We start from the raw sequence: 13,424 nt of genomic DNA on the forward strand, positions 1-13,424 counted from the left end.
ATAATGCCACAGTGCCCATGTAAATAGTGCCACACCCCCTGTAGATAGCACCAGTCCCTGCAGATCGCACCATCCCCCTGTAGATAGTGCCACTCCCTCTGTATGGATCAGCACCCCCCCCTGTAATTGGCACCCCCCTCCTCTAAATAGCACCACTGTAGCTCCCTGTAGGAGCGGAATCCATCTGGCCGAGGATTCCACTCCTAGAAGGAGCCCCTGGTGTCTCTGTCCATATATGGATAGTGATGCCAGGGGCTTCTCTAGTAGTGGAATCCCCGACGCAGATCGGTCTGACACCGGGGATTCCGCTTCTAGAGAGAGCCGCTGACGTCGCTGTCCATATATGGATAGGGACGCCAGGGGCTTCTCCAGTAGCGGAATCCGCGGTCAGAGTGTCGGTGACGGTGAACAATGACGTCAGGGTCTCTAGAAGCTGAATCCCAGGGACAGAGTGATCTGACACCGGGGATTCCGCTCCTAGAGGGAGCTTAGGTAGCGCTATCTGCAGGGGGTTTTGCGCTATCTACAGTGGGGGGTGTAGTCTGGGGCTCTTAAAGCCCCGCAGACATGAGAATGCAGCGCTGCTCACACTGAAGCAGAACCGCACTCAATAAACCCTGTTCAAGGCTGTCCACGTTTTATACACGTGACGACGGCACGGGGCATTAACAGTTAGAAGGTATATAGCCTTATGGCGGTTGTGAAGGGGTTAACATTCTTTATTTTTTGATTGCCTGGGTACAGCCGGCATATAAGTTTGTGTCAAACTAAAGAAATGGGGAAATATTTTGAATTTTAGCTTATATTATTGTGAAAACCACCTTCTTCCACATATAACATCATAAAGGGTATATTATTTACCAGCTTTCTCACATCCCAGATTGATGAGCTCCGCAGGATTTACGACCTAGATGGGTAGAGAGGAGTATGTGTATGGTGGCCATACATGGTAGATAGCGGTCCACCGGACCAACTCCTTGGGAGCCTAGAGAGGCAGTCGGTGTGCTTGCGCTTGGGACCCCACTGATTACAAGAATAGGGTTCCCACCAGGAACTGAATGGAGCGGAGGTTGCATTAGTTCCCTCTTTTGCAGAGGTTTCCTTTTGAGTGTGTTTTTGGAATGATACTGCTGTTCACAGTATATCCCTGCAGCAACCTGATTTGATATGGTCAAAGTTATAATAACTGTTCATACAGTGCGGGCCCTCATTTTCAGGAATATCTATATTTTTTCTTAAACAATAGCGTGCTCCATCTGTGGCATTTGTGTGGCCAGCAGGAAAATTGTATTCTAAATCCATTTTGTTTCCACGTTGTATGACTTTACCATAACCTCCTTTTAATATCGCTTCTATACAGTACCTCCCATAGCATTGTAGGGAGAGTGATCCTGGACGCGTTTCCAACTCTCTGGCGTCACCCCCCGCACCCTTGTTTCTCGGGCTTCATGGGGATACCATTGGTGGGAACCCCACTGATCAGACATCTATGGCATATCACATGTTCAGGGTTCTGTCATAGGTAGTTTCTCTTTTCTATGTGTACTTCTAGCTCATTACGTTCAGGAGATCTGCTCGAATCAAAAGGAGGATCATGAAGTGGAAACATTCCCTAACATATCCTTCTTTTCATCAAAGAAGGCTCACTGGACAACAAATCTCCCTGACGTGTTGTACCTGGGGCATTAGAATGATATATGGAAGAGCTAGCTTTGATCATTAAAAAAAAAAAAAAAATAAAAAAATCTTTCTGTACAGTAACTTTGATTTTCTATAGGGGATACATACAACATAATGTCATATGTTTCCGGTGGGATCCCCTTTTTTTCTTCTTCTCCTGGACAGAAAATCGTAGCCTGCCACACTTCTGTTCTGTTAACAAAATAAAATCCTGACGCATTTATCTTTTTTGATAGTGGAAGTAAATGGTAGACTTCACAACAGGGAAAGAGACCAAACAAAATACATGATGTGAACCCAACCTGATGTGGAAAACCTTCATGGCAGCCAGACTTTACTTTACTGACCTATTGACTTGAGCAGTATTCTGTGACCGGCAGCCTCGATTGAGCAGTGGCTAATGTTGGTGTGACCTATTTCGCCATATGTAGCTTAATATTATTATTAATAATTAACAATAACCTTTTATTTTTATTATGTGCTGTCACTGGCAGCTTGGGCAGTCATTGACTTCATCTTGTATGTTCCAAAGCAGGTTACAAGTTGCTTCCTTGGAGAGGATGTGACGATCTCCTAGGCAATATCTAGGGGGCACTGTAGCTGAAAGCCGAATGTCCTATGTGTAGCTTACACAGGCTCTATGGCTTTGACATCAGAATAGATTGTGCGATTCCTCTGCAGGAAATCTACATTACAAAGTGGTTTGGAATCTCAGATCAGTCAGCATTTAATCAAAAGGGTTATAAAATGTAAAGCCAAACTCCATACAATCTGATAGAGGTTTGGGAAAATGTAATGGACATTCACTATGAGTCTTCACATGTCATCATGTTATCAGTGCTTGCAGCACTTTTGCTTTGCAGGCCCCATGACAACACTTGTGCTCTGGCCTTGTTCAATCTTGTAGGGACATTCAGAGGATCCAAACCATATCCGTGTGAACATCCAGTGATCTGAGTGCTGATGGTGTTTTTTCAGGCGTTTCTCCCATAGATTGATGATGGTGTTTGCAACAGACTAATAGGTTTTAGGAGCTGCTAGACGCTAGTCCTACGGAGATGAACATTGCCAGAGGTGTTTGGCAGTCGCTGCTTCCCCTCCTCCATAAGAACTGATATAAACTTTGCTGCACGTTGTGAAATGTACATAAGTATGAAACACACACTAGCCTTTACTCCTCAGTCTCTGGTCACCTTTTATTTCTCCCACATAAAACATGTCATTTATAGATCTGATAGTTGTTTGATTTGTCTTCCCCTCTCGGTCTCCGTCTCATGCCATTTTCTTCACTATGTCCTGCTTCGCACAGTGCTTTCTTTTCAGATTTTAGCTTTACATTTTCTGATTGTCCTGAAAACTTGTTGGGTTTAATACTTTTCACTCCGGTATCGCTATCTAAGTGAGATTTGTTTTCATAGGTCTAAAGTCGTCATATTCGTGTTCATGCAAATGTGTAAGGTTAAAGATAGATTAGATTTGCAAATGTGCCATCCATGTAAGCACAGCTGCTAACGTCCGTGGGAGCATGGAAGTAGATGGATCGTCTGTGGAACTGGGTTTGTCGTGCAACGCTCCTGACTTCATTACACTAGGCTTTATATACTGGTTGGATACAGTTTACATCGTTTTCTGTTGTAGATTTGTGTGTTTTTTTATTTTCTTTCTAATTGATATTATTAACCCCTTAATGACCAGCCTATTTTAAACCTTAATGACCAAGCCATTTTTTACGTTTTTCCATCGTCGCATTCCAAGAGCTATAACCTTTTTTTATTTTTGCGTCGACATAGCCGTATAAGGTCTTGTTTTTTGCGGGACAAGTTGTACTTTTTAATAGCACCATTTTAGGGGACATATTATTTATTGATTAACTTTTTGGGGGGGGGGGGGAATAGAAAAAAACCTGAAATTTCGCCACTCTTTTTCGCGTCTTAAATCAACGGCGTTTACCGTGTGATATAAATAACACAATAACTTTATTCAGCGGGTTGTTACGATTGCAACGATACCAAATTTGTATAGATTTTGTATGTTTTACTACTTTTACACAGTAAAAACACTTTTTTTTTCAAAATGATTTGTTTTTGTGTCTCCATATTTGAAGAGCCGTAACGTTTTTATTTTTTCGCCGATGCGGTCGTATGAGGGCTTTTTTTTTGCGGGAAGACTTGTAGTTTTTATTGGTACCATTTTTGAGTAAATGTGACTTTTTGATCACTTATCACATTTTTTTTAAGTCAGGATTCACAGAAAACAGCAATTTTTCCATAGTTTTTTATTAACATTTTTTACGGCGTTCACCGTGCGGGTTAAATAATGTAATAGATTTATAGTCAGGGTCGTTACGGACGCGGCGATACCAAATATGTGTAACTTTTTTACTTTTATTTTGTTTTTTTAATAGTAAACAGTTTGTAAGGGGAAAAGCCAGGTTTTTCATTTTTTTTTCACATTTTTTTTAAAATTAACTTTATTAAACTTTTTTTTCACTTTTTTACTAGTCCCACTAGGGGACTATAATATGCGATTCTCCGATCGCTATTATAATACACTGCAGTACTTTTGTATTGCAGTGTATTACTGCCTGTCCGTTTAAAACGGACAGGCATCTGCTAGGTCATGCCTGCGGCATGATCTAGCAGGCATTCACTCCAGGCAGACCTGGGGGCCTTTATTAGGCCCCCGGCTGCCATTAGAGACACAGACACTCGGCGATCGTATCGCCGGGTGTCGGTGGGATGAGAGGGAGCTCCCTCCCTCTCTCCAAAACCACTTAGATGCGGTGCTCGCTATTGCGCACCGCATCTGAAGGGTTAAACAGGTGAGATCGATACTAATATCGATCTCACCCGCAGAGCAGGGACGCCCCCAGCCCTCAGCTACCTCTAGCAGCTGAGAGCAGGGAGATTTGACACTCTCTGCTCTGTTTACTTTATCCTGATGCAGCGCCATAAAAAGGCACATGCATCAGAATAAAGCCTGTTAGTGGCCGCCGTCACTAACGGGTTAAAGTGGTTTTCTGGTCTTTGGGCTATGTTCACACCTGCGTTGGTTTGTTGACTTGAATGGGTTCCGTCAGCTTTCCGTCGGGGTGTCCGTGATTTTACCTGAAAAAATAGAACGGCGTTCTGCGCTATTGTTTCCGGTAATCCCTATCAGATCTGCGACTGATGCCCCTAACGCAGATATGAACAGGGCTTTAGAATGTAAAAATAAAAGACGTTGAAATTGGCTTACCTTATCAATACCGCTTTATTCCTGTGATGCCCACTCTTTCCAGTCTGCTCACAAAATATACTTGATAACCTGATATCTGTGTCCTTCTGTAAATTTTCTACAAAGGGCTCATGCACACTGGCACAGAGTTGTACAGGCTCCAATGGACCCTGTGTGTATGGATTTATTACCCACTAGAAGCAGCTCTTCTAATGGAGAATATCTCTGTGCATAGAGTCCGATGGAGCATTCCCCTAGTTTTTTTGTCTGTAAGGGTATGTTCACACGGCCGAAAAATCGGAAGCAGAACGCCTCCAAACATCTGCCCATTGATTTCAATGGGAAAAACGGCGTTCTGTTCCGACGGGCCGTTTTTTTTTACGTGGCTGTTATAACAAACGGCCGCGTAAAAAAACAGCCGCGAAAAAGAAGTGCATGTTACTTCTTGGGACCTTCTTAGAGCTGTTTTTCATAGACTATTGAAAACAGCTCAAAAACGGCCGAAAAAAAACAGCGAAAAACGTAGCAGAAATCGCAAGTGGCTTAAAAAACGTCTAAAAATCAGGAGCTGTTTCCCTTGAAAACCGCTCCATAGTTTCAGGCGTTTTTGAGTCTGCGTGTGAACATACCCTAATTCATTCCAATATACTTTTGTGTTTCAGTTTCTCACCGATATTCAACATCTCTGTTTCTTGTCAGTGAATCGGACCCATCTTGTTTACAACTAAAGGCTGAAAGCTGTACAGAACTAGTACCTGTCATAGTTGATTATATCCGGTCTCGGCAATCCTCTCCGAGCTAAATACAACTTTACTTCGTATGTTCTATAAGTTTACCTCCAAGCCCACGTTGTGCCTACTCACGTGTTGTTTCTGAACATGGACTTGGCTATATTTATATATGCGCTTGGCTGTTTCCGTAACTCCCAGAGAGATTTTGGAAATGAAGTGCACATGCTCAACCATTTGTGGGGTCTTGGTGTATGTGGGAAAATACAGAGGTGTATGAATATACCAGTATATACCAAAGACTGCTATTAGCGCGTGCAACAAACCGTATAAGGCTGGATTCACACATTTTTTTTGTGTTTTTTTCATGCATTTTTTTTAGTGCAGCCAAATGTTTTATTAAACTCTTTGGTAAAATATCAAATGCACTACGTACGACTACGTTTTGGTTTGTGGCCTTTTTTAGGCAATTTTGTGGCCAGTGTGGTCATGCTCTGGGTATTGCGTTTTTTTTGTTTTTTTTCAGGCGTTTCTCCCATAGGCTTCTCTATAGGACTTCAAAAACGCCATAAAACAAAGCATGTACAAAATGACACTAAATAGAAAAAAGCCATAAAAAACCGCATGTTTTTTAATGCAGTTTAAATTGCCAGAAAAAAAAAAATCTGGGTGTGAAGGAGGACTAAAAGAGTTGTATACCAACAGGATTTATTTTTGTTTTATTTACAGATCTCTATAGAAAATGATTACTTGGGACCCAGACGAATAGAAAGCCTGAAGAAGGAAGATGCAGACTGGCAGAAAAAAGCTCACATGGCCATGCTTTCTATTCAAGATTTAACTGTTAAATACTTTGAAATAACAGCAAAAGCTCAGAAAGGTAATTAGATATATTTTTTTTGTGTTCTAAGTTTACTTAATTTTGTAATATATTCTACCAAATTCTCTTTTATGAACCTTTGAAAAAAATATTAGGGAATTGCTTAAATAGCAATTTCCTAATACAGTATTATTATCCGAGTGTGAATGTTTTGATGCTACACATGTAGAGCTGCAGGAAATGTAAAGTCCTAGATAATCGAGTGATCGATGTATATTGGGAGTTACTATAAATGTTACTCCCTCGTCTTTGTGTGGCTCTAGATCTGGACCTTTACGTTAAATTCCACCCGCATGACCAGTTCTTTCAACCATTGTTATAAGGCTTTGCAATATTCATATGGTAAGTTGGTAATCTACTATGTTGCCTATTTCCTAGTTTATGATATTCAATTTCATTTGTTTGGCACCTTAAGGCTGTGTTCACACTGAGTTTTTTGCAGGAGGAAAATTTCTCCTGCAAAAACTGCTCCAGACGTTTTTTGCACAGTGGTTTGACAAAAACTCGTCAAAACACTCGTCAAGGTGTTTGTTTTTTTTTACCCTTTCTGACTGATTGAAATGGGGTTTTGGAGGCGGAAACCGCCTCAAGATGGGTCATGTCGCTTATTTTTACCGCGACGCGTTTTTTTTTTTTTTTTTACTCGCGGTAAAAAAACTCGTCCAACTCCCATTGAAATCAATGGGAGGCGTTTTTCGACGAGTTTTGCGCAGCGGTTTCCGTGCCAAAAAAAACTCGTAAAAAAAACTCTGTGTGAACAGGGCCTAAAGAAATATTGGGACATGTAGTTGTTATCCTAGTGTTTAACAAGTATGTGCCTACTAATACTAAGGTTTTTTTAATTACATAATGAATTGTTTATAAATATGTCATAACTGCACTGGTGTTATGTTTAGGCCTTTCTGGGACCTCATACTATAGCTTTATCTTTCTTGTACCACAGTGGAAACATACTGCACTCCGTTGTGGTCCCAATTGTGCTTCGCTATGTCTCCTTCTAGCTATCTTGTCTTCTCCTTGCCCATTCTTTACAAAATAGAAAAAAAAACCCTCTAAACGTCACATAGGTGTTTGTTAAATAGTACACATAGTGAGCAATGTAAGGCCCTTTTCACACCGCAAAATCCGCCGCGGAACTATGTCTGCCATCGTCAGGAAGATCCCTCCCATTGACTTCAATGGGAGGTTTGGGCAGAACTTGCCCGAGGTTCGAGCAGGATGCTTCTTTTTCCTGCTAGATAAAAAAAATGAGCTAGCTGGAAACTGAAGCATCCGACTCTCATTGAAATGAATGGGAGGCAGAAATTTGCAGCGGATGCCACCGTGTGAACACACCCTAATCGGTGCTTGATATATAGCTCCGATTTACAAGAAATGACCATCTGAAGCATGCTAGTCCTTTCTGTATCGCTTCTCCTCCCAGCCCGCTCTCGACACGGCTCTCCTTAGCTCGGCCTGGCTGTATTCTTAGGGCCGAGCTAGAAAGAACATGTCCTGAAAATCATTTGCGCTTTCCTCATTCGTGTAGGTGGCATAATGGATAAATAAAATGCATCACATAGATTCTTTATGATTTTGTTGCCGAATAACATTAACGTGAAGTTCTGCTCATACTCTAGATGACCCACAATTCACCTAACATTTGGTACATTGTGGCACCAACTGCAAAAAACTTGATTGATCAAGGACAATTTCAGTGACATGATTTTGTTACTAAAAGTCAGTCTTGTGGCTGGCATGGGACTAAATACATGCAGTTCATGAAATAAATCAACTTATTTGAAAAATCGGTCTGTAAATTGAGGTTTATTACTTAACTGTTTTTGCCTTTTATGTAAGATTTATTATTCTCTTTAATGGTTTACGGGTGTTGGTAACTACATTTTTATTTTTGTATGTAAAGGCGTATTTGAGCGGATGCGAGCAGACCAGAAAAAGTTTGGAAAGACATGCTGGACAGCAGCGGTGGAGCGCATGGAAAAACTTCAGTACGGGGTTTCTAGAGAAACTTTGCAACTCATGAGAGCAAAAGAAATCTGTCTTGAACAAAAGAAACATGCACTAAAGGAGGAGGTAACTGTAAACTGTATTTTTAAAGGGTGTGTCCATTTTGTTAAAAGGATCCACCAAAGATGAGCTGATCACAGGGAATTGCTGCTGGGACCCCCAGAAGGCAGCTGTAATCCATGGGGACCTGGCAGCAAGTGTTTCATTTCCCTGTTTTGCCAACACAGGGGAGAGAAAACATTACACAGTGCCCGTTGAAATAACTGTGTAATGCACAAGCGATCCGTGTCCTTCAGAGGGAGAGATGCTTGTTTATCCATTCTCTGCTTTGACTAATAGAGGGGAATGGGCTGAGGGGGAAAACACACTGTAATATTGTTGTATTTTTGGAGCATGTGGTCTGTTTTCTGTCGAAGAATGTTCTTTAACATTTTGGTTTATGCTTTACCTAAACTTTCTTGCTGTTCATCCAACAACAAGATCACTTGTAATTGGTACTGTTCACAGCACCAGGTCGATAAGAGCTTGGGCACCTTTGTCACATAAACGTCTTTGACACTGGCCAACAGGCCTCGTTGAGACTAGGTAAGCCTTCATATGCTCATTAACCACAAGTTAGGTGCCCTTCACATCACATTTTTTACTTCCATCGGAGGTATACGTCTTCCGAACACCCTGAGCAGAACGCTACTTGAAGCGCTGTGCCCGGGGAAGCTCCTGATGTCCCTTTCCATATATGGCCCGACAGAGCTCAACAGGTAACTCTAATGGAGCCCTATAGACACATTTAGCATGTACGTCGGGAGCTTACTGAAGGGGGGGCCCTTACTGTACTCATTTATCATTGTTGGGGCATATGTAAGGTATCCAAATTTGTTTTTTATACTGGGGACAGAGTCTTCATAAAGTGAAGCTCATGTTTGTAGATTCTTTTAACCCCTTCCCGCTTTGGCCACTTTTGACATTCCTGACAGAGCCTCATTTTTCAAATCTGACATGTTTCACTTTATGTGGTAATAACTCCGGAATGCTTTTACCTATCCAAGCGATTCTGAGATTGTTTTCTCGTGACACATTGGACTTTATGTTACTGGCAAAATTTGCTCGATACATTGAGTATTTAATTGTGAAAAACACCAAAATTTAGGGAAAAATTGCAAAAATGTTCATTTTTCTAAAGTTAAGTGTATCTGCTTGTAAGACAGGCAGTAATACCACACAATATAGTTGCTAATTAACATCACCCATATGTCTACATTAGATTGGCATAGTTTTTTTGAACATCCTTTTATTTTTCTAGGACTTTACAAGGCTTAAAACTTTAGCAGCAATTTCTCACATTTTCAAGAAAATGTCAAAAGGCTATTTTTTCAGGGACCAGTTCAGTTGTGAAGTGGCTTTGAGGGCCTTATATATTAGAAACCCTCAATAAGTCACCCTATTTTAAAAACTGCACCCCTCAAAGTATTCAAAACAGAATTTAGACATTTTCTTAACCCTTTAGACGTTTCACAGGAATTAAACCAATATAGAGGTGAAATGTACAAATTTCATATTATTTTTTTTGCATACATTTTTTTTAGCCCTTTTTTTTTTGTAACACAAAGTTTTACCAGAGAAATGCAACTCAATATTTATTGCCCAGATTTTGCAGTTTTTAGAAATATCCCACATGTGGCCCTAGTGCGCTACTGGACTGAAACACCGGCCTCCGAAGCAAAGGAGCACCTAGTGGATTTTGGGCCTCCTTTTTATTTGGATATATTTTAGGCACCATGTCAGGTTTGAAGGGCTCTTGTGGTGCCAAAACAGTGGAAAATCCCCCAAAAGCGACCCCATTTGGGAAACTACACACCTCAAGGAGTTTATCTAGGGTTATAGTGAGCATTTTGACTCCACAGGTGTTTTGCAGAAATTATTGGTATTGGGCTGTGAAAATGAAAATTAACTTTTTTTTTTTCAAAGAAAATGTAGGTCTAGCTATTTTTTTTCTTTTTTTTTTCATTTCCACGAGGACTAAAGGAGAAAAAGCACCACATCATTTGTAAAGCAATTTCTCCCGAGTACAACATTACGCCGTATGTAGTCATAAACGCCTGTTTGGATACGGGACAGGGCTCAGAAGGGAAAGAGCGCCATTTGGCTTTTGGTTCTCAAATTAAGCAGGAATGGTTTGCGGAGGCCATGTTGCATTTGCAAAGCTCCTCAGGGGACAAAACAGTGGAAACCCCCACAAGTGACCCCATTTTAGAAACGACACCCCTTGAGGAAATTATCTAGGGGTATAGTGAGCATTTTGACCCCACAGGTGTTTTGCAGAAATCATTGGCCGTGAAAATGAAAACATAATATTTTTTTTCAAAGAAAATATAGGTTTAGCGTTTTGTTTTTTTTGTTTTTTTTGTTTTCACTTCCACAAGGACTAAAGGAGAAAATGCACCACAACATTTGTAAAACAATTTCTCCCGAGTAAAACAATACCCCACATGTGGTCATAAACTGCTGTTTGGACACATGGTGGGGCTCAGAAGGGAAGGAGCACTGTTTTGGATTTTGGAACGGTTTCTGGGCGCCGTGTCACTTTTGCTGAGCCCCTGTAGTACTAGTACAGGGGAAACACCCCAAAAGTGACTCCATTTAGGAAACTGCACAACTTGAGGAAATTACCTAGGGGTATAGTCAGCATTTTGACCCCACAGTTGTTTTGCAGAAATTATTGGAAGTAGGCTGTGAAAATGAAAATATAACTTTTTTTTCAAAGAAAATGTAGGTTTAGCTAATTTTTTTTCATTTCCACAAGGACTAAAGGAGAAAAAGCACTGTAACATTTGTAAAGCAATTTCTCCCGAGTAAAACAATACCCCACATGTTTACACGTGTGTTAGGGTTTAGAAGAAAAGAAGTGGTATTTAACTTTTGGCGCATGGATTTTGCTGTAATGGTTTGCGGACGCCATGTAGCATTTGCAAAACCCCTGATGTACCAAAAAAAAGTTATCCCCATTTTGGAAACTACACCCCTAAAGGCATTTATCAAGGAGTGTGTTTTTCAGAAATTAATACGAAGTGGATGATGCAAAGTGAAAACTGCAATTTTTATACTGATCTGCCATTTCACCGCTCAATATGGTGTGCCCAGCATGTGCCACTGGAGAATCTTACCCCGTAAATTGTTAAGCGGGTTCTCCCGGGTGTGGTAATGCCTTACTTGTGGACGTAAACGGCTTTTTGGGCACACTGTAGGTCTAAGAGTGCCATTTTTAGTATGGATTTTGCTTGGTAGTAGTTTTGTTTGAGTATTACTGGTATTTCAATTTATAATGTGGTGGCATATGTAATCTGTGCGGAGTACATCAGGGTATATGTAATCTGTGCGGAGTATATCAGGGTATATGTAATCTGTGCGGAGTATATCAGGGTATATGTAATCTGTGCGGAGTATATCAGGGTATATGTAATCTGTGCGGAGTACATCAGGGCATAATAAGAGGATATAATAATTGGGTAAATGATACAATTCTCCATAGATGTGTGTTACGCTGTGAAGCGATCCGTTATGCGCAGGCCGGTGTCACACTGATAAACGGTTTTCTTTCTTATTCCCCTTTTGTAACACTCTGCACATTTTGGGGACTTTTTCTCCTTTGTAGTTTGGGAAATTCTGCTGGGAAAGTTTTGCGCTGGTATAATACGGGCACCCTCGCTTCCAGCGGATATGTGATGTCCCTTTCCTTCCTAGTTCCTAAATACTAGGGCCTTGAAAATCAATGAATGTTCCCCTCCAGCCTGTACATCGGGATGTTTTTTTATCACCGCATTACTAGTGCCATAACTTTTTTATTTTCCGGTTGATGCGGGCTCGTTTTTTGCGAGACGAGCTGTAGATTTTATTGGTATAGTTTTGGGACACATACGACTTTTTGATCACTTCTTATTTCATGTTTTGGAATAGAAAATTACCAAAAACAAGCAACTGTAACAGGTTTTTTTTTTATTGTTTTTTTTTTTCGGCATTCACGTTGCGTCATCAATTACATGTTGACTTTAATCTGCGGGTCGATACGATTACCGCGATACCAAATTTATATAGGTTTTTTATGTATTGCAGCTTTTGCACAATAAAATCACGTTTTAAAATATGTTGCCATACTTAATACCCATAACATTTTTTTATTTTTGCGTGGACAAATCTGTGTCAGGGATTATTTTCTGTGGGACGGGTTGTCGTTTTTATTGGTACTATTTTGGAGTAAATGTGACTTTTTGATCACTTTTTATACCATTTTTTTGGGAGGAGTAACAAAATTCTGGCGTTTTTGTGTTTTCTTTTGTTTTTTTTAATGGCGTTCACCGTGCGGGATAAATGACATAATAGTTTGGGTCGTTATGGACGTGGCGATACCAATTATCTATTTCCCAATAATAAAAAACTTCTTATGGGAAAAAAGGCAGTTTGGCTTTTTTTTTTTTTTACTTTGAAACTTGTGTTTTTATTTTTTGACAACATTTTTATTAACTTTTACTTTTCTTTTTTTACTTGTCCCACTAGGGGACTTGAAGGCCTGATGCCCGAATGCTACTCTAATACACTACACTACATAGTGCAGTGTATTAGAGCTGTCAGTCATTCACTGACAACAGGCCTATGAGGACCCGCCGGAGGCTTCCGTACAAGACAGACGCGGAGGCAATTATTTGACCTTATTTGTACTGTGGTTGCCATAGCAACCCAGCGATTGCGTCGCTGGGTTGCCGGTCGGGTACAAACCCCTCAGATGCTGCGCTCTCTATTGAGCGCAGCATCTGAGGGGTTAATCGGCCGGATTAGAGAATAGCTCTGGTCCTGGCCTTCACAGGACTTTTGCCAGCATATAATACAGCTGTCACCCCGCGGTGATGGTGTGGACTCCGCTT

The 13,424-nt window shown here is 40.8% G+C and overlaps 1 protein-coding gene across 2 annotated transcripts in view; it reads left to right on the forward strand.

Moving 5' to 3' along the window:
* The window catches only part of JMY (junction mediating and regulatory protein, p53 cofactor), a 61,861-nt gene that overhangs the window by 20,351 nt on the left and 28,086 nt on the right, over nucleotides 1–13,424 (forward strand). For both annotated transcript variants that reach the window (XM_075838749.1, XM_075838748.1), the window contains exons 3-4: nucleotides 6,354–6,504; nucleotides 8,408–8,577. In XM_075838749.1, coding sequence (XP_075694864.1) covers nucleotides 6,354–6,504; nucleotides 8,408–8,577 — 321 coding nt within the window. The remainder of the gene's footprint in view (nucleotides 1–6,353; nucleotides 6,505–8,407; nucleotides 8,578–13,424) is intronic.

Source organism: Rhinoderma darwinii, chromosome 1, assembly GCF_050947455.1.
Source record: "Rhinoderma darwinii isolate aRhiDar2 chromosome 1, aRhiDar2.hap1, whole genome shotgun sequence".
NCBI classification, from domain to species: domain Eukaryota; kingdom Metazoa; phylum Chordata; class Amphibia; order Anura; family Rhinodermatidae; genus Rhinoderma; species Rhinoderma darwinii.